Source organism: Pungitius pungitius, chromosome 6 (assembly GCF_949316345.1).
Source record: "Pungitius pungitius chromosome 6, fPunPun2.1, whole genome shotgun sequence".
NCBI lineage: Eukaryota > Metazoa > Chordata > Actinopteri > Perciformes > Gasterosteidae > Pungitius > Pungitius pungitius.
In genome coordinates, this window is record NC_084905.1 from 5,776,919 (window position 1) to 5,804,622 (window position 27,704).

General features: G+C 39.3%; 1 protein-coding gene across 2 annotated transcripts in view; it reads right to left on the reverse strand.

Moving 5' to 3' along the window:
- Window positions 1-908: 908 nt before the first annotated feature.
- The window catches only part of nlrc5 (NLR family, CARD domain containing 5), a 30,569-nt gene continuing 3,773 nt past the window's right edge, over window positions 909-27,704 (reverse strand). For both annotated transcript variants that reach the window (XM_062563110.1, XM_037450753.2), the window contains 52 exons: window positions 26,731-26,916; window positions 26,380-26,534; window positions 25,557-25,688; window positions 23,859-24,174; window positions 22,577-23,051; window positions 21,835-21,979; window positions 21,389-21,519; window positions 20,608-20,839; window positions 20,282-20,523; window positions 19,439-19,522; window positions 19,112-19,195; window positions 18,828-18,911; window positions 18,642-18,728; window positions 15,718-15,771; window positions 15,565-15,594; window positions 15,338-15,421; window positions 14,999-15,082; window positions 14,737-14,826; window positions 14,513-14,590; window positions 14,002-14,085; window positions 13,637-13,720; window positions 13,380-13,469; window positions 13,016-13,063; window positions 12,906-12,935; window positions 12,691-12,774; window positions 12,523-12,606; window positions 11,707-11,796; window positions 10,832-10,891; window positions 10,367-10,450; window positions 10,188-10,271; window positions 9,823-9,912; window positions 9,639-9,704; window positions 9,022-9,105; window positions 8,650-8,733; window positions 8,486-8,572; window positions 8,338-8,397; window positions 8,186-8,233; window positions 7,569-7,652; window positions 7,356-7,439; window positions 7,186-7,269; window positions 6,992-7,066; window positions 6,755-6,838; window positions 6,528-6,611; window positions 5,837-5,929; window positions 5,655-5,738; window positions 4,481-4,564; window positions 4,121-4,204; window positions 3,918-4,001; window positions 3,721-3,798; window positions 2,532-2,615; window positions 2,126-2,209; window positions 909-1,989 (listed from right to left, as the gene is read on the reverse strand). In XM_062563110.1, the coding sequence (XP_062419094.1) occupies window positions 1,908-1,989; window positions 2,126-2,209; window positions 2,532-2,615; window positions 3,721-3,798; window positions 3,918-4,001; window positions 4,121-4,204; window positions 4,481-4,564; window positions 5,655-5,738; window positions 5,837-5,929; window positions 6,528-6,611; window positions 6,755-6,838; window positions 6,992-7,066; window positions 7,186-7,269; window positions 7,356-7,439; window positions 7,569-7,652; window positions 8,186-8,233; window positions 8,338-8,397; window positions 8,486-8,572; window positions 8,650-8,733; window positions 9,022-9,105; window positions 9,639-9,704; window positions 9,823-9,912; window positions 10,188-10,271; window positions 10,367-10,450; window positions 10,832-10,891; window positions 11,707-11,796; window positions 12,523-12,606; window positions 12,691-12,774; window positions 12,906-12,935; window positions 13,016-13,063; window positions 13,380-13,469; window positions 13,637-13,720; window positions 14,002-14,085; window positions 14,513-14,590; window positions 14,737-14,826; window positions 14,999-15,082; window positions 15,338-15,421; window positions 15,565-15,594; window positions 15,718-15,771; window positions 18,642-18,728; window positions 18,828-18,911; window positions 19,112-19,195; window positions 19,439-19,522; window positions 20,282-20,523; window positions 20,608-20,839; window positions 21,389-21,519; window positions 21,835-21,979; window positions 22,577-23,051; window positions 23,859-24,174; window positions 25,557-25,688; window positions 26,380-26,534; window positions 26,731-26,916 (5,366 nt within the window). In that variant the 3' untranslated portion in view covers window positions 909-1,907. The remainder of the gene's footprint in view (window positions 1,990-2,125; window positions 2,210-2,531; window positions 2,616-3,720; window positions 3,799-3,917; window positions 4,002-4,120; window positions 4,205-4,480; window positions 4,565-5,654; window positions 5,739-5,836; window positions 5,930-6,527; window positions 6,612-6,754; window positions 6,839-6,991; window positions 7,067-7,185; window positions 7,270-7,355; window positions 7,440-7,568; window positions 7,653-8,185; window positions 8,234-8,337; window positions 8,398-8,485; window positions 8,573-8,649; window positions 8,734-9,021; window positions 9,106-9,638; window positions 9,705-9,822; window positions 9,913-10,187; window positions 10,272-10,366; window positions 10,451-10,831; window positions 10,892-11,706; window positions 11,797-12,522; window positions 12,607-12,690; window positions 12,775-12,905; window positions 12,936-13,015; window positions 13,064-13,379; window positions 13,470-13,636; window positions 13,721-14,001; window positions 14,086-14,512; window positions 14,591-14,736; window positions 14,827-14,998; window positions 15,083-15,337; window positions 15,422-15,564; window positions 15,595-15,717; window positions 15,772-18,641; window positions 18,729-18,827; window positions 18,912-19,111; window positions 19,196-19,438; window positions 19,523-20,281; window positions 20,524-20,607; window positions 20,840-21,388; window positions 21,520-21,834; window positions 21,980-22,576; window positions 23,052-23,858; window positions 24,175-25,556; window positions 25,689-26,379; window positions 26,535-26,730; window positions 26,917-27,704) is intronic.

Below are 27,704 nucleotides of genomic sequence, written 5' to 3' on the forward strand. Positions count from 1 at the left end.
TCATTCCCTCTTTCCCCAGACGGTGCCTCTCCTCCCGATCCTCTCATGCAAACTCCATTAAAATCTACCACCCGTACATATGAAAGAATAAACAAATACATTCACAAATCAAAAGAGAATGGAGCTTTCTCACCACTACTGGGGGCCCAACCATACCCTGGGGGCCCAACAGGAAACTGGCACTTCATGGCAAAGTGCCACTTCCCCTTTAATAGGTGCACCGCCTTGACCCCACAGCGCCACCCCATGGTGCCACCTGCTACACCAAGAAAGAGCAGCGCACCAATCGTGGAAAGAGCAGCGCACCAATCGTGGAAAGAGCAGTGCACCAGAAAACTGCCTCCTTCGTTGATCACTATAAATCTCAGTTGTCCACTTTTTCAAATCCTACATGTTCACTTTTTAACAGGAATTCTGCTTTAGTTTCAAGCCCAGGTAACCTTTTTGACGCCACTGGGTTATTTTCAGTTCAAGTTATTTTTCTAACTTTGAAAGGCTCTCTCCAGAACCACGGAGCACACGATACAGCTGTTTCTCTGGCTGAGTGGTACCCCTTGTGATTGAGCTGAACTTCATGACTGCAAATAAGTGGAATACCTCTTTCATACAGGAGCGGAGCAGAGACGGCACCTCATTGACGGAAATGAAGTCCTGTGACCGAGTTTGGCCACTGACGGGGACAGCTGATGTTTCAGCTGCTCCTGTCGATCCAGTTATGAAACACCCTTTGTCCTGGGTTTAGGCAACAAGTGTACTCATGTACTCCAGAAACCAGTTTATATTGAATTGTTTTTTCAGGAAAAAAAACATTATCAAGTTATGTAAAGACATAACTTAAGAGGAAATTGTGTTCATACAACATTCTTTAGGTAACAGGTAAGAAAGAAAGTGCAAATAAAGGCCACCACTCAATTTAGTCTTTATTTTTAATAATTTAATGTTAAGCAAGATTTGTCATGTCAGAGGTCGAGCATGATCCGAAACCTTGAAGCCAACCCCCTCTCAGGAGGATGATCTACAGTCCCACAGCACATCCCTGTGTCCTAGCAAAAAACAGTTTAAATAACATCGAACAAAATAATTGACCAAAATATTAGCAGAAGTAAATACGCAGATTGTATAGAGACCACAACCTAAAATGATGGAGAAGATTTACTGTAAGTTCATGATTTGTTATGTTTTCACTTATGTGGCCTCTAATTATTGTTAATAGTAATAGTAATAGTAATATAATTACTGTGCAATTTTCTATTTTCTCAAATGGAAGTTGCTGGACACAATACATCATGGTCCCTGAGGTTCATAGCGTAAAAAGAGCAGTGCAGTGTGTACGAACCCCACAGCAAACACACTGAAATGTTCGGGCAGCTTCAAAACAATCTATCTAAACTCTCTAAGATAACTAAATGCTGCCATGTTTTGTGCTATATTAATTAAACAAAAGAGCAACACCAGTTCACTTATTTCATTCACGTTGTGCCCTTTAGAATATTAACCTGATATCCCTTTTAGGAACTTTGGGTCAATTGACTCACGATTTTGTTTGTAATTAAATGAGTTGCTTCACAATCATTCTTGATGCTTATCTAACATATCATGTAGCAACACATTCAGTCCACTTACTGAATAAGGTAACACAGAAAATATGTGTCTCGCTATAACCAAAACACACACACACACACACACACACTGACCAAAGGTCTGTCGCACACTGTCAGCTGACAGTATGGCGGGTTACTATCAAAGAACAGAATGAGTCATCCATTTAAATAGCCTGAAGAAATAATAAGCGTACTTAATAAGCGCTGTTCCATCTAAACATTATTTACATTTAGTAAAATGTCAAAAGTGTCACGGTTCAAGCATGCAAAGTCTCTTTGATGGTGGAGCCATCAATGAAGACCATGTTAGGTGGACGAGAAGTTCAGTCTCCTTTCCTTCTGCCTGAGCCTCTGGGCCTCAATAAGAGAGACGTTGTTCCTCCACAATCTGAAAAGCACAGTGTGAACATTTTACATCCTCAATGTTTATAAATAACTATGTATAGCTGATTTGAAGTATTATTATGGCTCTTAAAAGACAGTAATAAGAAAAAAAGAGGGAGACAACATGCCAGAAAGTTTACCTGATGATCCGCAGAGCAGGACACGACTGTAGGGCTTTAACCAAGGACTCCGCTCCAGAGACAGTCATGGCGTTTGACTCCAGACTGGGAGAAATCATCGTTTTATTGCCTCAAAGTGTCAGTGTGTGGGGATCAAGCAAGTAAACTACGGAGGAACTTAATTTAAACCAAAAGTCCAAACCCAATAGCAGCCCATTTCATACATTGCTATGAAGACGAAACAGAACCAAATTGAAGAAACCAATCAAACAATGAAGAGTAAAATAATGTAAAAACTATGAGCCTTATTTTAAGAAACCGAAATCTCCAAATGAATCTCTTTTAATTTTTAAAAGCTATAACTAAATATATAACCAAACAACTGAAAACAACTAAAACTGGTGAGTGTGTGTGTTCAAGCACTCACTCTATTCTCGTCAGCTTCTGACAGAGAGGCATAACTCTGACCAGCTCCAGGGCCACTTTGTCCCCACAATTATTCCATCCCAGACTGGAAAAAAGAAAATACATAAAAAATACACAGCTGTGTAGCATCTCAGAAAACAATCAATCACTCTTAACATTGCTGACAAACTTGAGATTTTAAATCAGAATTCATCATGTTTGTGTCCCATAGACAGCGGCAAGAAGGCGAAGGCTCGCTGTAATAGACCAATGCACTCTGTGTAGATTAATAATAATCAGACAATTGTTTTCCAAATTGGCATATTTTTATATGATCTCAATACCAAAAAAAAGGTAGAAGTATGATAACCCCTTTTAGAAATTACTTCTAAAAAAGCTACTAAAAGTCACTTTTGCCCCAAAATGATTGATGGTTGATATTATAGTTATTGGTTAGTTATGCACAATTTTTTTAAAGCACATGAAAAGAATTGACACCAAACATTAATTTGGTAGAGATAATTGCTGTGAATACACAAAAGCATGCTACTGTTTCAATGTTGTTGTTTTTTTTACATTTTTCTAAAACACAGGGAAATCCAAGGGTTTCACTTGGCACTAACACACTGTGTTAAACGCAGGCGCCTGCTGTTGTGCTCTGTCGCACATTGTAGGGATCGTATGTTGTAATGAAAGCAAGGAGCTACAACATTAGTCTTGGATAGTTTGCATTGTGTTACTGATCCCAACAAGGCCCACACACTTAACACAATTTGCCAGAGGTCAATAGTGCAAATGGAATAGACAAAGCTGACCAGTTGAAAGGCTAAACACTTGAGTCTTGAAATCCTGCTGGTTTACTTTACTGTCTCTGATTGCAGAAACACAAAAGGAATGTGATTCATTATTTGGACATCTACACGCAATCATGTCGTTTGTTGCCACTAGGGCTGAATCTAAAATGATTAGTTTGGAACCTTTATACAAAAACAGAACTGAGAAAAGTGCACATACTGGTTGTAATATTTCTTTTAAATGGACTTCTGCCAAATATATACGCTTCTTTGAAAAATAAAGTGCAAAAAGATATCTTTTTGTGCATTTATAAAAAAAAAAAATTAAAAAAAAACAGAAACAAGAGGGATGCCTGTAATATTAGTCTTACTCATTATTTACAACAAAAGTATTAGATGATCCTTTTTTCATCTTACCCCACATCCTGTAGGAGGGGACAGTGGGCCAGACTGGCAGCTACTGGACACAGCTCTGACGTCCCAACAGCGGTCAGACTGCCAGACAATAGGGGAAAAGAAACATTGGATCACAGCCTATAATCAATATATATTACATCTAGTCATTCATCAGGGTTGTGATTTCTAAAACAGCGGGAGAAGCTTGAGAGTCTTACTAGATCTTGGTGAGCTTCTTCATGCACATTATTGCTTTGGACAGACTCACTGATCCTTCATATCCAATCTTGTTTTCTGAAATACTGGAAAAAGACACACGTGTGCATTAAGAACATAAACCTCAGGACAAGTGAAAACTGACCAATGTACATCAACAATAAATGTGTGTGTGTGTGTGTGTGTGTATTTGTGGGTAACCTACTCAAGCACAGTGATGTTTGTCAGTGACGGGAGAACAAGGGCCATCCTAGCGGCAGTGACATCACCAAGACTGTTGCTAGGCAGACTGTAAGAAAGCGCAAACAGATGTTTTCACTTCGTGCTAATGTGTGTCTAACTTACAAAACACAAACAATAGAAATAATACAACAATAAATTCTACAACTGAAAAGTTTACATGGGAAATAATCGTTTTTCAGCAGTGAACACTATTTGAAAACAAGCAAGGATCCATCACACAAACAGTACAAGCGTGAATGTGGACAGGATATCATTCTCATCTCTAAGAAAAGCATTTACAGGAATGAGCCGTGTATAAAAACGTGTTTTATTCTGTCCTTACTGGAGCTCTTCCAGATGAGTACAGCTGTTTAAAGCCTCCAGTAGCAATTCTCCCAATTGGTCGCTGATGAGGTTCTTTGAAAGACTGGAAGCAGACACATGGACACAAAACAGTAAATGTAAAACATGTAGTGATTCGATGATTAGTTCTTTGATACCACCGCTTGGTGGTGCTAAGGTCACAAATCATAATAGAGGGCGAGGAAGCACGCTGCAGTCCCAACACACTGGGAAGTCAAACAAACCCCTCCAAAGTGAGTGTTTTTCAAAATTAAGCAAGATAAAATGAATGAAATGAACATAAAAGAGAAAAGATATACATGTAGAAGAGTAATACCAAATACAATAAATAAACAAATGCAACCGCACAAAAAGGAAGGCCACGTTTGTCCAACATTTGAAAAAGGAAGCACCAGCTGCTGATGGCAGCAGATGGACCACATTAAGAAGGTGACGTCAGTCCAATGAAATGCTCACACAACAAGGTTCTAGCATTGGGCATGCCTAGGATTATATTAATTATTTAGCCAATGGTACCAAAGATGCCAATTATTTGTATCATTTTAAGATATCATGCAAAGGGAGGGCAATTCATTATTTATTTTTTTTGAACCATTTTTGGGGCATTTTTCCTGTCTTGTTGTTGGGGTAACCGCTGCATGAATAGTTCCCTCCAAACAACAAGCAAAGGGGCCTCACCTCATCCAAAGTCTTTCTAAAACTAAGCAGTCACCTAGAAACATAAAATCATTATCTGCAGAATTACAAGGACACAACAAGGCGTAACAATATTGTTTGTAGAACTAAACCATTAAGTCATGCCATGGATAAGTATCTATAGATATTCCATTTCTTGTTTAATTTTCATTCTAATTTGACTTTCTTACCTGTTTTCTCTCTCTTTTTCGTCCTTTTTAAAGCTCTTGGAATTCAATTAGATCCAATGAAAGGTACTATATAAATTTGATTGTTTGAAAAATTAATTGACAATAATGCAGGTATTTGGCCAGAAAATTAAGCTCGTAACTTGTAAACTGACTCCGGGTTTCACGTCAAAAATAATTTGACGAGATCAAACAATACAAAATATATATATTTCATTTGAATACCTTAAATCTGAGGAAAAAGTCACAAAGGTATCCAAAGGTTTTTGAGTCAACGACCTTCCTGCCTACCTGATTTTTCGAAGCTCCGTCCAGACCGGAAGGAGTCTGGTCAGCTCTTCTATTCCTCTATCAGCCATCCTCCATCCCTTCAACCTGAAACATCAGCAGAAACAACACATCCAGCATCACTCATGCCAACGTGCCGGATTAAAATACAGTTCATCATATTTGTTTATGGCCAACATGCTCACTCTATATCCTGGATCCGTGTGAGTCCCTCCATAGCAGCTAGGAGATCTAGCACACTGTTTGATGGTCCCATTGCTGTGGCAATCTTATTTAGTCTGGAAGACAGACACACACACACACACAGCATGCATAAATAAATCAATCTCCACCGTGCAATTAAAATGCTCAGTGAAATTGTTGAATTTAATATATATATATGTATATACACACATCTTTCACATGAGGAGAATGATTTACCATGGAAGTATGATATGTATTTAAATAACATTGACATCTGCAGTCTCTGTTCTGACCTTGCTGCTCATCAGTGACTAGCAATTTACAACTTAGCACTATGAGAGAACAGGGAATTGCAAATTTCCCCCTTCGGAAGGTAGGATTGTGGGATCAGCCCCCCCCCCCCCCCCCCCCCGCATTCCGCTTGATGACAAGCTGGTATGCCGACCCCTAAGCACGGAGAGTGAGCTTGGCAGTTACAGTCGGAGTACCCAATCATAAATAGACCATATTATCAGAGCGGCACTTGATACGTGCCAAGTGTCTCTGTATCACTATAGTAGTCGATGTAACAGCCTGCCCGAAATATCTTTGCGGGCATAGCTCTGTAAATTGGATAAATACTTAATGAGTATTTACAAAAAGATCCATTTTCCTTTGAAATGTCAGAGGCTCTGAGGTCAGAAGGTTTATTACCTGAGACTGCGTATGGAGTTGATTTTCCTCAGTGCCTGCGCCAGGGACATCCTGATCTCCTCATTCAGCTGCAGGCAGTCCAGACTTGGGGGCGCACAAAGAAAATGAATGCACACACAAGCAGAGACGCACCCATCTTCTACGACCTTCAAGACACTATTCTATGTTATGCTTAGATGTTTGTACCCATGTTCATTCATTTATGTGCAGGTGTGTGAGCGTCTCACCAAAGGTCCTCCAGCCTGACGCATTCTCCCAGTGTTTGGATGAGCTGCAGCCCTCCACACGCAGACCACGTACAATGAGACAGACTAGACGAGTCCAACGGCAACGTTACTGATTGTATACTACTGAGATGTCTAAATGTGTTTTAAACAAACTAATGAGCACTCTATATAACACTATGACATTTAGATGGTGGCGATTGATACGTGAATAAAATGTAACTGTTACTCAATGCTTACTTGAGTGATCTTAGGCGAGGCAACATTCTGGTCACGATCTTTGCTGCCGTGTCACTAACCGCATGACCTGACAGACTGGGAAAAACGAAGAATACATTTTAATTCTGAACATGTAACGCAGTGCTAGATTTTTCATTTTCTTCTGAAACAAAATGCTCCCGACAGTTCATAAAATGTGCGTGTGTGTAGCCCACTTTAAGCACTCAATGGCTGTAGCCTGCAGCAAGGCCTCTGACAGCTTCTCAACCACAACCACAGAAGCCTCTTTGGAACCAATGCTGCAGAAGACAAAAGTAGTTGCTTGGCATGCTAGAATTGAAAAACACACATTTATCTTGGTGTCCAATGTGAGAAAAACTCTCACCTGAGAGAAGTGAGATTTGGCAGCGAGGGAAGCACAGAACAGAGGAACTCGGCGCCTTCTATGCCCAGGCTGTTGTGGGAAAAACTGTGATGATGAAGAAAAACATGTTTAATTCTTTAATTCCTCTTATATTTTACTGTTGTTGTTGTTGTTGTTTTATCTATTTCAAGTGTCCTGTGCAGGATATTAATACAGATAATAGAAAGTACTAACTCCAGCTCTGTCAGTAAAGGACACCTCTGGATGCTGCTCTTCATAGATGCAAGGTGATGTCCCTCTACTGCGCAGTCTATGAGGCTGGAGGACAGGAGAGGAAAAGGTGACTTTCTCCCGTGCCAGAAAGTTAAATGCAAGCATTTTTTCCCAGTTTTCTTTCAAAATATTTTTTTCCCAAATTACAAGCATTTAGTGTTGCTTAGCCACAATTTACAAAAATAATGTCCATGTCGGACAAAAGATACCTTTACCGGCCGATATTTGATTTGTTTGTGAGACATATTGCATTACATTACATTACATTACATGTCATTTAGCTGACGCTTTTATCCAAAGCGACGTACAATAAGTGCATTTCCACATAGAGATACAAACTCAGAAGAACAAGTAACAAGAAAGTACATTTTTCATCAAATAAGCAGTTTCAAAACATGTTATAGAAAAGTGCCGTTATAAGTACAATTTGCATTGCACTTCCTTGTTAATGGCCAACATTATTCTTATTTTCTGAAAGCAAGCTCCCATGAAGTTGAGATCATGTCAGTCTACAAAGGAATCCTGCATCACTAAAGATGATAACTTTGCAGTACTGAGCATGTAATGAAAATAAATACCCAATTTTCTTTATGGCCATTAATGGAGTCATATCTGCAGAGTCATCACTAAGAAGAAAAAAAACATCAAAGTCAAATTCTCAGTGTTTGTAGAATAGAGAATTAATGTTTCCTGGATGTGACGTTCAAGAAAACCAAACAAAAAATATCACCTGACTGAGGTCACTTCAGTGGACTCCATCAGAGACAGATGAAGAGTCGTGTGGTGAACCCTGTAAAGTAAATAGAATTATTACCCTTAGTTAAACATATTGCGGCTTTTCTAAAATGAGTTTCAATGGTCTGTATGCATTTGCATACCTGATGGAGTGTATGTTGCTGCTGAGATGAAGACAACGGCACAACAAACTAACGGCTTCCTCGGATCTGATCCAACGTTCATCAATACTTGAAAGGTGGACAGTGTGATACAGCTCAGAAACCCGAGTTGCCACTCGTGCAACGTCAAATGTATTTCTTCTTACCTCACGCTAAATCCTCTCTGACTGCTGTTTAAGAGTTTCAGAAACTCTTCAATCCAATCCAACTGAAGCAAATTGTTCTTAAACCTGTGGGCAAACCTCAGAGTAACCAAGTGAACTGGACATGGAAAATGATGGATGTCCTACGGATCATTTCTATTCATATACTCACATTAGGTTTATCAAGAAAATGTCAATTATGATGGTTAATTACAACATAATCTCTCTAATCAAAACAAACATTCTTTTCCAGGTGCGTCTCGACAGACAAAGAAGTTCTCATTAAAGTAAATTAAGCAAAAATCACTTCTTTGTTAACAAAGTCCTTGAAAGCTTTAAGTTTATTAAAATGTGAGAACACAGAGGTGTGCTTACTCTAGTTTGGTTGGACTTGGAGTGACGGAGATGATCTCTGCTAATTTGACCAGATGGTCACGTCCCAAACCACTATCTGTCACACTGGGTAGAAAGTCAGGATGAAAAATCAAACAACACATGAAAGCTTTTCACAGGTTACACTGCAAAGTAATGCCATGTGTGTGTGTAATGTGTGCAGGGATATCACTGACACAGTTACTTATAGAAATGAGTTCTGTTGGATGGAGTACAGAACATCTCAAATGCCGTTTCAGACTATGGCAAACTGACATGGAAGCAAATCATTGTCATGTTGAGGACGAGATCATCAGCAGTACATTCATTTGCCACTCAAAAGAATCAGTTTAAGTGTACATCATATTTAATATTTTTGTTTATATACTTTAACCATTAAAAAGTTATTGAAATGTCCATCTGCTCTCTACAAAGACAAATTGCTTCATTGACTAACATTCATTTTACTTTACCAAATTTTAGCAGCGAAAATACATTTCTTTTTCATAGGCACCCCAAACAGGGTGTGCCCCCCCCCTCCCCGCTATTCATTGTAGGTAATACACTGTCGATGATTCACTACTTACTTGTACTATTGTAATAATGGATTATTATCCTACCTCAGCGTTCTCTCACAATCTTCATATGGTGTGAACCAGATTACACACCTGTCCTCTGCGTTCAAACTGTCGGCAGAAATTTGAGTTCAAAGAAAAGACAGGGAAAAATAGTTTCTTTTTTTGACATCTGTTTTCTTGTTCTTTTCTCAATTCATCTTAGCACTTTGTTAACTCATTTCCCCACCTGATTTCTACGCCAGAGACGTTGTTACAGGTGCACAGTGTGTTGGCCACATCCAAAAGCCCATTCTGAGTCAGGCCGTTGTTGCTCAAACTGTGCATAAGGACACATTAAAGACCACAAAAGTGCCATTCAAGATGTATCCCATTTACTGGCATATGTGTAATTCATATGTGTAATTTCACTGTCAAACGTTGTGGGTGAACCTCCCAAGTCTAGCTGTATTTCTAAATGTATGTAACAGGGATTTACTAATCTTCCCATCTTTTCTATTTCCAATTCCATTTATTTGTTATGTGCAGCTGGTGCAACTTACTGTATCTTGGTGTAGAAAGGATGAACTCAATAGTTGACATAATGAATCTTACTTAACGTAGCCGGTGACTTTAAGCTTTTGGAGACGATCCACAAACTTCTTCACTCCTTCCTCTTCCAGCTGGTTACTTGATAAACTGCAGTCAAAATAAAAAATAACCCAGCATCACCACTATTTATTCACGTGTGTCAGCTAATGTAGGAGTAAGAATAGGTTTTATTTGGCACGTACTCCAGGTCAGACAGTTGAGGACCTCGTTGCAGGATCTCAAGGAGTCTCTCCAAGTTGTCACCTTGCAAGCTACAATGAGTTAACCTGTGTGCACACAGGGAAACAATCAGGCGCTACATTAAGACAGTTACAGTGTGTTCCCACTTTCCTTCATTTTCTTTTCCTTATTTTGTGCTGATTGAGAAGTACATGCAACAGAACATGCAGAGTAAACAGCTCTCACTGCACCCAGTTCCCTTCAAACCAACATTTCATGACTAAATAATCTTTTACTATTTCTTCTGGCAAAAAAATTGGCTATTTTCTCTCAAACACAAAAATAAAAATAGATCAACAAAATGAAAAGATTTTTATATTTAAAATTTGAGAAGGAGCCCGCAAGGAGAAGCTAGATCTGATATCTGGACAAGTTGTTAACTGAGTAATCTTTAAAGCACAAAGTAATCTAGATTGTTGATCACAGACCTGCATCTGGTTTCTTTGGCCTTCACACTGTCAAACTTAATGAAGGATTCAGCTTGAGCCCTGAGGAAGAAGGCAAAGCAGTATCATATACATAAAAAATATAAATGTCATTTCACAGAACTTCCATAATTGTTTCCGGAAATAACGCAATCGTTGCGGTAATCTTCTTCCTGTCTGGGTTAGGGCAACGTAAAACAAATGGCGCAAGCAACGAGCAAGAGTTCTTTTAGCGTAGCGGGCTGTTCTTGTTATTCCCAAATTGCAGCCATGTCTGTCGTTTCACTCCTTCCCTGTTGGTGGTGATGTTCGACGAAAATGGATTGAGGCTATCCGGCGGGGTGAAGGACCAAACTTTAGCATTAAAAAGGGAAGCACTCATATCTATGAGAGCCCTTGTGTCTGCAGCGTCATCTTAAGCGATTTCACCCCTAAAGGAAAAAGGGAGCCTGTGTTTGAGTGGTGCCAAAAACGGCAGATTGTTGACGTCTGTAGGAGTCGAGATAAAGGAAACAGCAAAGAAAACTTTAAAACTGGACCACGATTATGCAACGCCTTTATTTATTTTGTTCTTTTTTGGGACAGAGATTTCCTCTAGCAGTCTTGCAACATCAGCAAATGTAATTGTAGGTAAATCTGTGAGCAAAGTTGTGAAGACTCTCTCAGAGAGTCTCAGATCCATTTCCATGTGTTGAATGCTTCACAGGTCAAGTCCACTTCCACATTGATTACGCATTTCTGTTTATTGTGAAAAAGGTCTTAAGTACAGAAAAAAAAAAAAAATTCCTGCATGAGCAGTTCTAATATTTTGTATTATTGTCTTCATAGCATAAAAAGCCTGCCTTGAGAACAAGAGAAAAGCTAAAAAGAAGTCGTACCTGAGCTCCACTGAGGTGACTCGCTGACTGACAGCCAAACATCGGAGCAGCACCAGGGCTCCCGTTGTGGAAGTGATGCTGTGGCTGACACTAAAGAAGAACACCATAGAGTTGATTCAAATGAAATGTGAAGATGGTGATTGACAATAATACAAGAAACAGGTTCTTGGTTCAAATGTTTGTGGTTTTAAATTAACAAGTAAATAATTATCAATACTAATTAGTGAAATTTCTTCTGAATAGATGGAATCATAGGACTGACATTAAAAAATGAAACTTTGCTGCAACAGAAAAAGGAAACAAAGATGTAGTACAAGAACACCAAACAAATAAAATACTTTAGATTAATTTAAATGTATAAAATAATGAATCGTGCATGTTATTCAATTATATATTTCATTCTTCGTCTTTATATTTTCATATTTAGTATGTACTTATGTATTTAATCAGGCCTTCTTTAAATTTTTTACGGATTTCGTCATTCAAGCAATTGTATGGTGATGGTAAAATAATTCAATTAAATTCTTTTTAAAAGTCCTTTTCAAAAGCCTCAGCATGGAGACCCAGAAGGCATCAGCCGATTGGTGGGTGACTTCAAACTAGGACCTCGTTAGACTTTAAAACCACACCTAAACTTTTTCTTACACAGCGGTGTTAACACTTGTTAAAATACCACATTGTGTTATGTAACTGTAGTATTTAACACTGGTGAAGTTGCAGAGTGCTTTCTTTTAAACTAGCTGCAACATCATTTAAAATGTATTCACTTCCAAAATCATCCACACTGATTCATTAATCCAAGTGTCTAGGTCTTACTTGAGTCTCTGCAGTGACGTCATCTTGGGCAGGACCTTCAGCAGGTTCTCAATAGCCTTGTCCGTCAATGAGCAGTGAGATAAACTGCCATGAATGAAATGATATCAATGTCTACCTGTTTGGTCATGATCAGGTGATAATGTGTGGATATACATGTATTGTACTTACTCCAACTCCAAATAGCAGTGACACTGGACCAATCTTTTACAGAGGGTGGTCATGTCAGATGGTAGGAGGCTGCTGTTGTTTATCCTACAGTTTTAAAGAAGAAAATGATTATCTTTAAATTTCTAGTTTTAAATATATCACTTGTTGTGATACTTGCTCTTTGAGAAAAAAAGCACTCTTTCTTAAAATACAATCTCTTTATCTGAATAATGTACCTGAACATCTTTTTCTGGTGTTTTTCATCCCTAAAAAGGCATAGCATTAGTTTATTTGCTTGTAAAAAGAGCAGACAGTGGTATCCAGATGTGAGGGTTAAGTTTTCTACCTTTCATCTGGGCAGAACTTCAGGATCACCTGCTCTCCATCTCCATCACTATTAAAACAACAGGACGCTATCACATGAACACACTGTACATTTTAAGACAATAATATAGTAAATAACACAATTTTACCCTCAATGAATATATTAATATGCAAATTACTGCGCATCGGGCCAAACTACACCCTCGAACTGTTACATTATTGAACGATAAAGTACAGCCTTTCGTACCTTATTGCTTTGATATACTGTACTTATATATTTTTCAAATAGACCTAAATGAGCTATTAAGCAGCATTTTTTCTAACTCGCCATGTTCTCGCTGTTCTGATAAATCCATGCAACGATCAAAATGTACCACAAGGAATACCTGGTGTGAATTTCTGTTAAGTTGTTTTGGGAGCACAAAGCACCAGCCAGCATCACAATTCTTTCCTTGCCAATCCTATTGTTACTGGCACTGAAAAGCACATAACAAACAACAATGAGCCACAGAAAAGGACATTCATTCTAAATAAGGCGCCTTCAGGTAAACACTGCCGTTGCCAGTACTTCACCAGAAAATTTCTGATATTTTAAATCATTTTTGTGTGTGCCCTTGGTTATCACTTCTAGTGAAAGTCTTACTTTATTTCCTGGATGCCACTGAGATGGGGCAGGATGTCCAACAGTTTCCTCAGACCTTTGTTGCCTAAACAATTACTGGACAGACTGAGACAAAAATCTGGGAATTAAAAAAAATGTCAGAGGAAGAGAGGAAAGAAAACAGGAAAGAGAATATAGAATAAACTTTGGGCCTGTTGACTGCCATCGACTGTAGGTTGCACACCGACCATGAATGAGTACCTTCAGAATGTCAGAAACTCGGAGCTAACCGTTAAGGTAATCGGAAAATAACAAAAGTGACAAAGGTCATACACATAACATTGTATCCTGATTCAGGAACACCTTTGAATTTAGAAGGAAGGAAATATATTTGTTGTGTATCTTACTCCAGGAAAGTGAGATCAGGGCAGGTACCCAAACTCCTCCCCACTCTCTCCAGATGAGTCGGCAGTAGACCGCAGCAGCGGAGGCTAACAGAAGCAACAGTTTCAGGATTATTATCATCATCGTCGTCTACGGAAGTTTATGTGTCCAAAGGGGATCTTTAAGATTCATTTACTTCACTGTTTTCTCTCTCAACTGTAGTTGTATTCTGGACAAACCTGAGTAGACTAATCTCAACCTGTGAGATGGTTTGTTACACAGAACTCTAGAAACTGGGAGTGAAAAGCCTTCAGTGTTTTTCTTTGATGTTTTTTCAAGAAAGGAAATATTTCCAACGTTAACTGAGGCTATTGCATAGATTAAGGGAACAACATTGCACCCTCTGAGCAAATAGAAAATATATATTTAAAAAATAATAATAATTAAAAAAATGTAAGGTCTAGAGAGCGGAATTGACTCAGAGAACTGCAGGTATATGGCATGCACTGTAACCCCTTGTATTTTAACACATACCAGAGCACTTTGGATATCTCCTTAGTGTTTTTTCTCCCTCCAGAAAACACTATAGACACCTGAGCAGGGCTCTGTAATCTGAAACATTAAACAAATACATTGACGTGTCAGTTAATCATTTGCATGGGGCGTTGACGCTAACCAATACAATGTTGTGAATATTTGTAATTATGCCTTTGTTAGTGCAGCATGCTTAAAGATTTGTGTATTTATATTGCTTGTACCTGATACGAAGCTCCACCACAGTTGGACAATCAGACAGCAGAGCAGTGAGACTCACCAAACCCTCCACTGTTAAGCCACTGTCATTCACACTGGTACGAAAAGATCAATGCTTATGAATGCTTAGCCACAACATATTAAGTGGTTAAATACATAAAACAAAATGGCATTTTAGCAAAAGTTGTCAAGAAAATATCTGTAGAATACAGGTTGACTTTTACGTCCAAATTGGTGATGGGTAGTTTGGAATGAGTCTAGTCTTACATGATCTTGTCGGTGATTTTAAACTTGGGCAAGAACTCAATCAGCATCCTCAGAGTGTCAACATCCAAGTGGCCTCCAGAAAACCTAGGAAATAAACAGACACACCGTACAAAATGAGTGTGGAATGTTATAGGATGACAGCATCCAAGATAATGTTTTGGTGAAGACTGCTGTGATGGCAATATGGAGAGTGATGGCTCACATTAAAAAAATTAATGAATTGTAATCGCTGTTGGGTTGAAAAAACAATACATCAATAACTGGCTATTCCAATTGTACTCAATGACGCATCATTCAGGAGCAAACAGAACTGTATGAGGTGTATTTAGGGTAACTCACTTCAGAATGGACAAGGCTGGGCAACGTGCCAGTGAATTTGCAATTTTTTGCATATCAGGCCTGCTCCATTTTAGGTTCAGCAAGCTGGAGAACAAATTCAGCACATTAAATAACCCGACTTATCCGTCAAAGAAGCACCTTGTTCATAATAGGAGCAAAGCACTGTCTATACTAGTAAAGATCTGGAAAGTATTTTTATGACAATGTGTTATTATCTAATGTCTTACCTGATTGTTGGTTCGGACTGAGTTTTATGGCTGCAGAGGGGAAAGCATAAATAAAACCACATTTCTCTATATAAAGTATTCATTTAATGACATGCTGAGCGTTTCATTGCTGGTTTGTATCTCTTCATAATGTTTATAAAACATCAAAGTCACCTGTCCAAACTGTCCGACTTTTGAGAGATAGTGACTGTCAATTCCTTCATCCCACTGCAAAAACAAAACACACACAAATAGACGTATGTCTGACGCTGTCAAAATGAATGCGTCAGGCTATGTGTCTAATGTGGCTGAGATTAATGCCATCAAATATTTTAACGCACTTAACTTAAAGTTACACCTGAAGTAAACAAAGTTGACCTCGGAATTTAAACTGCCAATTCTTAAGCGGATAATATGAGTGTAGTTTTGTGTTTAAAATATGATTAAACAATTGTTTCTGAAATTCACGCTTGTGTAGAATGTCTTACAAGAAGAAAAACAAAGCAATTAATGAATTTCAAAAAGTGGAATGAATTAGTTGTTTTTTACATCTATTGACAACACTACTTTAGATCAAAACGTCCAATTTGATCGGCAATCAAAAACGCCAGGACGACAGTGATGACAGGGTCGGCATGATAATGCTGATGAGTTTTTGCAACTCAGCACCAGGCAAACAGTGTGTGTGTGTGTGTGTGTGTGTGTGTGTGTGTGTGTGTGTGTGTGTGTGTGTGTGTGTGTGTGTGTGTATGAGGGGCCGTTTAGGACTTAACTACTGAGACACTCTCACACACACTACTGAGACACTCTCACACACACTACTGAGACACTCTCACACACACTACTGAGACACTCTCATACACACTATTGAGACACTCTCACACACACTACTGAGACACTCTCATACACACTATTGAGACACTCTCACACACACTACTGAGACACTCTCATACACACTATTGAGACACTCAGACAGCATCTCACTATACAACATGAGAGCATCTCACTATACAATGTGAGAGAATCTCAGTATACAGTGTGAGAGCATCTCAGTATACAGTGTGAGAGCATCTCACTATACAATGTGAGAGAATCTCAGTATACAGTGTGAGAGCATCTCAGTATACAGTGTGAGAGCATCTCACTATACAATGTGAGAGAATCTCAGTATACAGTGTGAGAGCATCTCAGTATACAGTGTGAGAGCATCTCAGTATACAGTGTGAGAGCATCTCAGTATACAGTGTGAGAGAATCTCAGTATACAGTGTGAGAGCATCTCAGTATACAGTGTGAGAGAATCTCAGTATACAGTGTGAGAGAATCTCAGTATACAGTGTGAGAGAATCTCAGTATACAGTGTGAGAGAATCTCAGTTACACCGGAAGGCGGAAGCAAAGAGCGCTGATTTTGAACAGCGCAATGCGCCAATCATACGCCCTTCCTTCATATGCCTTGAAGTCTGCGGTCGCCCGTCCAAGTTTATAAATACTACCATATTCAAGGGACGGAATGTCATTTTAGGACGTTTTCAGGCGAGAAATTAGGTGTTTAAGCAACATTTCTGCGGTCGGTTTGTTAACATTCAGCCATCGTAAAAAATTCCATGGAGGATGTCGGAGACGTGAGGTGTAGTTAACGGGACCATCTGATGTCCCTAGCACGGGGCGGTCAGCCTCATCTCACGCCGCAGACAGCAGGCTGTTCCGGGCCAGACTTCAATGAAATGCTCCGCTTCGATCCACTTTTCCGTAGCGGTTATATATATACGATAGTATAACTAGGATGAGTGTTCATAACCTCTAATCTGAGACTGGTGTTTGTTTAATGGCTATTTTGCGAGCAGAGTTTAAATTCATAACCTTAATGAACTATACGTAAACTATACTCTATCCATAGTGTGCGCGCTTATTGTACTGTCTATCATTGTGGAATAAAACTAATCGTGTCTTTATTAAAGGTCTTGTGGGGAGACCGTCATGGAAACCGGCAGCAGCTTCAAAGCGAAGGATAATAATCGATTAAATAATACATTAAAATCCAAATATTAATTAATGAATATTTCTATTGTAAGATCCACACGTGTCTCCGCTACGGAAAAGTAGATACAATGTAGGGTGACCATATCCATAACACCATAAAAAAGGACAATATTTCGTGAGGCTCTAAATCAGGGGGGTCAAAGTCGTTTCAGGTTAGCGGGGGTGGCGCGGACGTTACGGCCAGAGAGGGGGGGGGGGACACAGTTTTCCCAGCGCAACTCCAAAAAAGGAGGACAAATACGCGTCAGGGCATTGCAAATCAGGACGGTCCAACATCCCCCTAATACAAGTAGTCAATTTCACAGAAGTCTGGCCGAGAACAGGCTCGGTGCTGGGGGCATCAGGTGGTCCCGTTAACTACGCCTCACGTCTCCGACATCCTCCATGGAATTTTTTACGATGGCTGAATGTTAACAAACCGACCGCAGAAATGTTGCTTAAACACCTCATTTCTCGCCTGAAAACGTCCTTAAATGACATTCCGTCCCTTGAATATGGTAGTATTTATAAACTTGGACGGGCGACCGCAGACTTCAAGGCATATGAAGGAAGGGCGTATGATTGGCGCATTGCGCTGTTCAAAATCAGCGCTCTTTGCTTCCGCCTTCCGGTGTAACTGAGATGTTTTCCGGTGTAACTGAGATTCTCTCACATTGTATACTGAGATGCTCTCACACTGTATACTGAGATGCTCTCACACTGTATACTGAGATTCTCTCACATTGTATAGTGAGATGCTCTCATGTTGTATAGTGAGATGCTGTCTGAGTGTCTCAATAGTGTGTATGAGAGTGTCTCAGTAGTGTGTGTAAGAGTGTCTCAATAGTGTGTATGAGAGTGTCTCAATAGTGTGTGTGAGAGTGTCTCAGTAGTGTGTGTGAGAGTGTCTCAATAGTGTGTGTGAGAGTGTCTCAGTAGTGTGTGTGAGAGTGTCTCAGTAGTGTGTGCGAGTGTTGAGTGTCTCAGTAGAGTGTGTGAGAGTGTCTCAGTAGTTAAGTCCTAAACGGCCCCTCATATGTGTGTGTGTGTGTGTGTGTGTGCACGGGTGTTTGCTCACTCTGCATGAATCTGCTGGATGTTCAAGAAAGACATTTTCCCGATGAGAAAGTTGAGTGCTTCCAAAGAGCTGTTGTTTCGACCCAGCCTGCAAGGTGTGTAGACACACACAGAATTAGCTACAAATCCTTCAAAATCTTCAGATATTGGGGTAATTGAATATTATTGAATGGCAGTATATACTTACTTCACTAAAAGCAGTTTTGGGTGTTTGGTAAAAATCTCAGTTATGTGTTTGATTCCTTCGTCTTTCAGATTGTTGTCACTCAGGCTGTAATGCCAAAACAAAATGAGGGTGTTAAAGTTCAGACCTGCACTCAAACTAATTCACCATGACATTAAGTATAAGGTGGTAAAACTCAATATAGTCAGACACACAATAATCTGTTGACACATTTACTCAATAGAACTGTCAGAAGATATGTTTTTATATGTTGATCTTGCAGGGGAATTATGTTGCATCAGATATACTTGATTTCAGTGACTTCTGGACAACTCGGTAGAGCAGAGGCCAAACTTGCCGCTCCTGTGGAAGTCAGACTGGCACCACAAAACCTTAGAGGATAAAAACAAAATCACCCACTCATTGGTGTGAAGGTTTTAATGGCTGATTTCTACAACATCCCTTATAGTATTTCAAAGGCAATTACAATCATGCGTGAGTATAGTGGGGAAAAAGGTAAACAACCTTAATGCTAAACAACTCTTGATAAGCTGTGTATGATCTAAGGAGGGATTCAAAAGACTGTGGAAAAAAAGAATAGAGTGGCAAGAAAACATGGGAGAATTCGATCTTACTCTAGCTTCCTCAGGGACTTGAATTCTGGCAAAATGGAGGACAACTTCTCAGCAAACTTGTCGCCATACTTGCGGCTGCAAAAACTGAAATGACATATTCATCAAACAAACTTTTATGTTGGTACTGAGACGCAAATATGTATATATGTATGTATAAAACAAAGAACAAAAAATATTAATTAGCTAGAGATACAAGCCATAAAATGGCAAAGAGAACTACTTTTATATTGCGTGGCAAAATTATGAATATACTGCATGTGTGTGCTGTGGTGAAAGGCTGACATAGACAAGAAGGACTAAATTTGAATGTAGTTATTTATAAACTATAAAGTAAGTGTACACCTTGTGTAGGAGTTCCTTTCTTTTATGACTTGGTCCAATGAAAACCCTTAAATAATGTTCGTTGTCTTTTTGCTCTTACGTCCAGGCCACTGTATGACGATTTGTTACAAAAAGAGACTTAGCCAACAAGGGAAACTCAAAAGGAAGTAAAGAGCTTCAGTTGGCTTCACAGCAGGTGGGACAGGTGGCCCACTCATCACCGCTGCTCAACTGCCCTCTAAACGTCCAGAAGCCAAACACGGGTTTACCAACTATCGACGGCTCAACACCCTTTCGTCTCACTGTCCCATTTACATATATTACATGGACAGTTTCCAACACCTCAAGTGCACCATGCCTTTGGTCAAAAATAGCCTCAGATGCCCAAATGTTAGGTGTTGTTATTTTGTCTATCAACACTTTACAGTAAAAGTTTAGCTTCTGAAGCTATTTAAAATAAGAGATTTTTCATGCATTTGATAGTGAAGGTGTTTGCTGATGTGAGTATTTTTGTGGACTTACCTGAGGTAGTGAATGTGCTGACATCTAGGAAGGGCATCTAAACACTCTGTCTCCATTGAGCATGCTCTAAAGTCCAATCCAATGCCATTATCACCTACTGAGTTAACTACAAAAGCCACAGCATCAATATCATTCGGTAGTAGCCGGATGTTGCGCAGTTCCAAGGTGGGTCGCGCACCAACAACCTGCTTAGCTAGTTGGTTGTCCTGGCTCTCCTGAACACAGTGGCAAAGCTCCAATATCTAAGAAGATACGGGAGACGGATTGATAAGTATGGAAAGAGCAGGGTTAAAAGTTAAACTATACATCCATTTGTCAGAATTCACCTTTGGTCCTGTCAGATTGTTGCTTTGACAAAGTTTTGTTAGCAGGTTCAAAACCAGAGTTTGTCTTTTTTTTACCCAAATTTGCCCTCCTGTTCCACCAGTGGTCCTGGCTAATTGAACTAAGGCTGGAGTGCAGTTCGGAGAGGCCAGTCCACATACAAACAGGTGCAGGGAGTCAGTGAAGACTGTCCTCTGGTCAGACTTGGTCATCCAGCGAGTTCTCAGACTGAATCTGAGAGCAATGGGGAGAAAGAAAGAGTCTTTTCATTTGGTTGAAGGGTTGGGTGCATTCCTACGTTGTGCTTCTATAGAGGAGAAATTCTGACAGTTGCTTCTAATTTAGATTAGGAGCAACTGCAAGAGCTTAAATAGAAATAACTTAACATGTGTATTAGAGTGGTAATTAAATCAAGTTTAGACTTCAAGTAAGTTGGTTAGTCGTGGCAATTTGTGTAAAGTGGTAGAAAAACACTCAATACGCAGAAAGAAACACACCCTTAACATAATCTATAATTTCACTGATAATAAGGAACCTCCTGCTGTTTGAGGTTCCTGGGAGTGCCCCCCACCTCTGTTGGCCCACTCACCCTTTACTTCTGTTACTGGAACAGTACATTCCTCATCTCCTTTTAGGGAAAGGTCATATTGTGCTCAATTTACACTGGTCATTTTGTTCCCTGGTTGGATTACTCCTAATAGGTTCCTGGTATAGTGTTCAATTACATCCCATTTACAGGACCGAGCACAGTTCAATTTTGGTTCCGTGAACTTCTTCCTATACCTCTTCTTAAGCTGTGTGTCACTGACATCATCACTCGTCATGATTCTGAGTGCAGCCAAAAACTCCTGTAAAGTTAGATGAGTGAAGCAGTAGGAGTTGACAAGGGTCCCATCCTCACATCTGAGCTCCACCTGACAGGAAGATATACACAAACACAGCATTTAATATGACCTTTTCACATTTTGTCACTTTCACAAAGCAGTTTTAGGTCCTGCATGATTTTTTCATAGATTTTAAATTTTATCACAGATACCGTTTTCTAAAATGTAACTCTAAATATTCAGATTTTTTTGCGTTAAGGCTTTATACATCTACATTTTCACTGCTGTCTACACAGCTCTCCCCACCCAAACTATCAAACCAGGTAATAGCAATGTCACAGGCCGACAATCTCAATATGACTGAATGTGACGGTAGAGAACATTCACACATACTGCAAGTCTGACCTGTGAGAAGAGCCCTTTCCTGATTGAAAACTCTAAAACATCCTGAGGCATGTCTTCTTTCATGAAGAGGATCTTGCTTTCCTCTAAGCTGTTCCAGGCCAGCTGACTGAGCTCACCCAACTCCGATCGATGCTGCCTCAGAATGCTGCACGAAAAGACAAAACGTATTATTGGTGCATTTGGATTTTAAACAATCTAAACAAATGGGGGAAATGAGTTCTGTAACTCAAAGCGGAGCCATCTATTACACTATGGATAATACTTTCCTCCAATCACAAGCACGCATTCGGCTACTCAAATATATGTCACTGCCGGGAAACCCCAACTTGAGAAGCTATATGATATGGTGTAGAACCATTCCACAGAGCCAGACGTGAAGGTGAGGTCTTTGAAAAAAAACAACACCATTCTTGTTTCTGTAACTGCTCGTGGATCTCTGCTACAAGGTAAAACATAACCTACTGAAGGGATCAATTCCCCTCCGTAATGCAAGAAAGAGTGCAGAGTTGGAGAAATCAAACTTGTCTTCATTCCCTCCCTGTGTTTCCCTCAGACTACACGTCAATACATTTCAGTGGGCTAATGTGTGCCCGTGACAATCATTAAAATATGAAATATACTAAATGGTTGCTTAAGAAGCGCTGACTTGACGTTCATGAATTCATTGAAATTATATGTTTTGTATGGCGTGTCAGTGCTGTTAAAATGGGCCAATATGTGACTGTGTCTACTCAGCCTTCACCTTTGTGGAAGTTTCATGTTATTGAGCGAGTCACTGTTTCCTCTTGTACCGGGGTCACGGCTCAGAAAGGCACTGAGAACAGTTAGGTAGACCTGGGTGAGGGTGGAGGGTATTTGGCCTTGTGGAAGAGGTGGCGGAGGTCTATTGATTGTTCCATCCATCAGTATTCCTTCATTTTTTCTGCCTTGATCTTCTCTTTGCACGTAACCCCCTCCTTCAGTGTCTTCTTTTCCAATTTTTCGTTCTTGAATCTGTGGTTCTTTTTCTTCAATTTCTCCGGCTTGTAGCCTCGTCTCACTTTCTCTTTCTTTAGGTATCGGCGTCCTTCTTGGATCTCTACTTTCCAGTAGTAAATACTCCAGACAGATGCAGCTGATGTTGCAGAGAGCAGGGAGGGATGACATGGCGAGTAGGTGCCGATTTGAAACAAGGAGTTCTGCTGCCTTCACCCCATGAGCTCTGTTTGCTGAGTGACCTGCAGTTGAGACATTAATTAGTTTAAGCCTGTATGAATTACATTTTGCATTATCAGACCTCTTTTACATCTGGTCGGCCGTGTTTAGACACACCATAATTGGGATATACCCAACTCTCCTTTACTGCCCATTGTCATTCTTGTTTTTATGATAATTACATGAAGTCTAGGGATCTTATATAATACCTAGCATGTTGTAGCTCAGAGGTCAAAACATTTGAGGATGTAAAAGGACAGTTTCAGAATGCTACAAGATTTGGATTATTAGTTCAACAAAAAATCTGTTGTTTCCGAACTAGGTTTGTTTCAATGCCATATCTTATATAGACCTAGAAGTATTATAAATAAACAGTTTCTTTAGTAGTCCACAGAAAAATGCAGGATTGTTCGATAAACAGGGGTATTACAATGTCCGAAGATTATATAAACAAAAACTTCAGTCCTGTATCAGGTTGACGACTGAACCTGTCCTGACCTTTTTTCATTGATGCTTTAATCATGACTGAAAATTAATAAATTATCACAACTTTTCAAATTGGTGATGAATACTGCCGTCTATATTTAAAATGATATTTGATTTAAAATATATATTTATAAACTGGACATTTTGTTTTTGGACCCCTTACAGTTTAAGTAACACTCTTGGATACCTGGATACAGTTTGGTGATAGATAATGGATAGTACTCAAACTATAACCCCAACCTGGACTTCAATAAAGTATATTTTAAATCTAATTTGAAAATAAAGCATATATATAAATAAATGGGGATGTATCTATATGCAGAACAAAAAATAAATAGTTTTACCTTTTCTTCCAAAATAGTTATCCACATACTCTTTGATCTCCTGACAGTCCCAACCCAGCAGCTGCCCAACTTTATCTGATATGCCTTCCAAATCGAGTACATCACGTACACGACAGGTGACCATCAAAGTACATCCTGGGAGAAGTTGACGATTTAACAGGCCAGATATGAGGTCTGCTACAGGCAAAGGTTTTTCTGGGTCCAAAAGCTCTATCTGCACATCTTGTTTAGTGATTTTGCTGTGAAATTCGTCATAGCCATCCAGCACCCAACAGCTCTGTTCTGGATTGGAGAGGAGGTAATGCACAATGGCTTCCTGCTCAGAACACAGACATGTATGACAAACAACAGAGGAAAAGTATTAGTTCACCTGCTTAGAGATAAATATGTTATTTATTTGTCACAATGTGTTTGGTCTACGTTCTTTTTAATACAGATTCCTAGAAACAAATGGTTGAAAATAAAGTATTTTGACTGATGCACATAAGTAAATATAATCCAAGTTTCTCTAAACAAAACTTCTGACTGTACTACTAATGGAAACTATTTTTTAATAAAGACACCATGACCGGGTACACAATCACAATTTATTATTTGGCAGATTGAAAGAAATGTATATAAATACAAGGAATTATAGTATTAGGTTGAAAAACCTCAAACTTCCATATGTTTCTTGACTTATAAAACTGAAAATGCCCTTGTCTGTACCACTCACTTCATTGCTCCTGTTATTTATCCTGAGTAGTTTTTTCTATTTTGCAGAATTTTGTCTGCTTATAAAATCAGTTACTTATGCAAAGCTTCTGGTTGGGCTAACGTTAGATGCAGTCCAGCTAACGCCGTATTTTGCGTGTTTTGCTTCCCATACTTGCTTTTCAAATCAATGGGGACAGAATTCAACATGGGCAGATACGGGAGTGAGGGCCATGAAGCACAAAAAAAGAAAACGATGGAGAACACCAGGATCCACACGGATACTGATTTGTATTAAAAAGATGTCCTCATTAAGTTAAACTGTTGGAATAATCATTAAATGTTTAACTGCAAAGTAATAATGCGTGTTTGTTTTATTATTAAAAGTATTGACGACGAATTTCATTATCGATTTGTTGTCTCGCGCGATTATCACGTCACTTAATGAGTTGCGGAGGTGACCACGGAGCAAAAAAAAAACAAGCAGCGGCAGTTGTGTATCACATTGAGTAGGTAGAGAAGTCTGTACAACTTAAGTTGGGAGCATTTCACAATAAATAATTAGTATTTCAATGGCAGAATATGCAAACACCACAGTGATGATTCAGCATCTCAAACAAAGTATGTTGGAGTCCTTGATGACTTTTGTTCTGTTTGTGAGGAACGTAACGTGCCTCCACAGCTCTTCTGCTGCGGCCTTTCACGCTTTATCCAGCTTGACAAACTAGCATTAGCAGTATAGCATAGCAGGGGACGGGGTATAGTTTTTGCACTGTCAGTTCGGTTTTAGAATAAAGGGTTGGAAATTAATCCTTTTTTTTATGCTGTTATTTTATCCGATTATCAAAATAATCGTTAGTTGCGGCCCTAGTCTGAAGATCTGAACAGGATTTTAGTAAAGGGTATCTGCCGTAGCTATTATACTCTAATCATGTTACTTTTAAATGTAATATCAGAAAGGTCCAGACAAATGAAGGCACTGTTCTAGCATTGCTACCGGCATACCTTTTCGTGGTCACTCTCTTTCACAGGGACGTAGTGTCGAAGCAGCAGCTCAGACAGGGAGAGAGGGCGGGACAGCACGTTGAGCTGACGAAACTCCAGCAGGACAAACAGGCAAGATGAAGGAATAGGGCCCTTGATGATACAAAAACAGTGAGAGTATTAACAAATAATGAGAGAATGAACCATCAGAGAAGGAACAGTTGAAGGGCGACTACACTTAGTTTACATATCAAAGTCTGTTTACAGGTCTTATGGGGTACTGCATATGTGAAACAAACTTGTATGAAGCCACTCTGAGAAGGCTGCGTGAAATTGGGTGACTAAAGGTTGAAAAATGAAACTAACTGAGTTTCGATTTGAAAAAATTAGAATAATAAATAAGAATAAATAAGTGAGTCTACCAGCTGTAGCTTGCTCCTCTCTCTGTTTGAGGCTAAACATCCTTGAACTAAATTGTTGAGGGTTGAGTTGCGTTACGGGTAGTATATAATAAATCATGAGCCTGACATTGTTGAATTCCAGGAGTACAATGCTCAGTTAATTGAACACCCTGATTCAAGACAACAAATATGAGTATTGTTTTAATATATATCATTTTCATGTAAATAGGTTTGTAAAAGTACCCTTTAGATTTTTATGTGACACAGCTACCTCTGCAGCCACTAAAAGCTTTTCAGTCTGTGGACTGGCACTAATGTAGAAAATCAATGAGGTTCTGCTTGCAGTGGAATTGGTTGATACATGTCTATGGTTCAGTTGTTTGTAATGTTGTGTCAGACATATTTCTCAGGTGACGTATAGCCAGGTAAAATTGCAACCTTACTAGTCCATGTGCCCACTGTTTTCCTAAGCACGACATCAGCAGAGTTTTTCCTGATCCAGCCGGGCCAACAAGAACTGTCACCTTCCCTGTACATCCCTGGAGGAAGTTCTCCAATGTAACTCGGGAATCCATAGACCCATAATCCCAATCAGGCTCTGAGTGTAGTGAAAAAGAAATGGTTAATTAAACCTTTAATCATGACAGCGCCATGTCCAAGACCAAGCTGCACTAAAAGAGAAAAGTTTCTATCAAGAATATTTTTAAATACTTCCACTTGAATGAACATTTGATTTCCAATTAAATTCAGCAGATTCTCTAACTTCAAAAGGAGGAAGAGGAATTTGTTCTGACCTGGTGTTCTGGCACCTTTGTCCGCTGGTCCAGGGGTTTGATCAGGTCTATCCCTGGCTCTGTTAGCCGTTCTTAGGCTAACCCACACATTCTCCAGCTGGACCTCACTCACCAGCTGCTCGCTGACTCGCTCCCACCTCCTCTGCAGCGAATGTGTCACTACAGCAATGTACTGCATCCAGTAATCTGTCGGTACAATACATGATAAAACATGTCATTTGGAGAAGGAGAAGTAAAAATGATATGACCTCATTTAAAAATGAAAAAAAAGTAAAGTATTACGTCATATTAATTTTCTTAAACTACAAAACTGTTTGCACCTGTGTTCAGATACGGAAGAATCCTTTTTTATTTTTTTAAGTGATATAAGCAATTGCTATTTCAGCACTCACATGTGTGAGTGTGCTTTTGTGCCTATTAAAAATGCTAACCAATCTTCACTGATGTTTTCCTCAAATCCTAAACATGTGCACACTTAAAATAACAATATATGGAGTATATTATTAAGAGTATTGTGCAACAGCGCACCAACCAAGGGCCTATACCCAATGTATCCTCCCTTTATTGGGATTGGTATACTTACTTAATTTTGTGGTCTGACTTAAGTGGATGTAAAGTCGGGCTGGGCAGCATACCAGTTCAAACGGTATACCAGTATAAGATTTCCGTACAGTATAAATTTCTCATGTACCGTTCATATCGGTGTTACAACTGACGTTGCTCTTCGACAGGCGGTAGAATTTTTTTTACAGCTCATCACAGAGCGCACAGCGGTGTGAGCTACTTGTGTGTTGATATGGAGTCATGACTTCATAACAACAATGAATAACCCACAACAAACACTTTTTAACAGGGTAAAGCACCACAACACAGCAATGTGTAATACTAAAAAAATGTACATTTATGAAAAATTACCCCATCAAACTGCATGCTGGGTACAGCTCATAACAGGAAGTAACTCTGTTGCTACATGA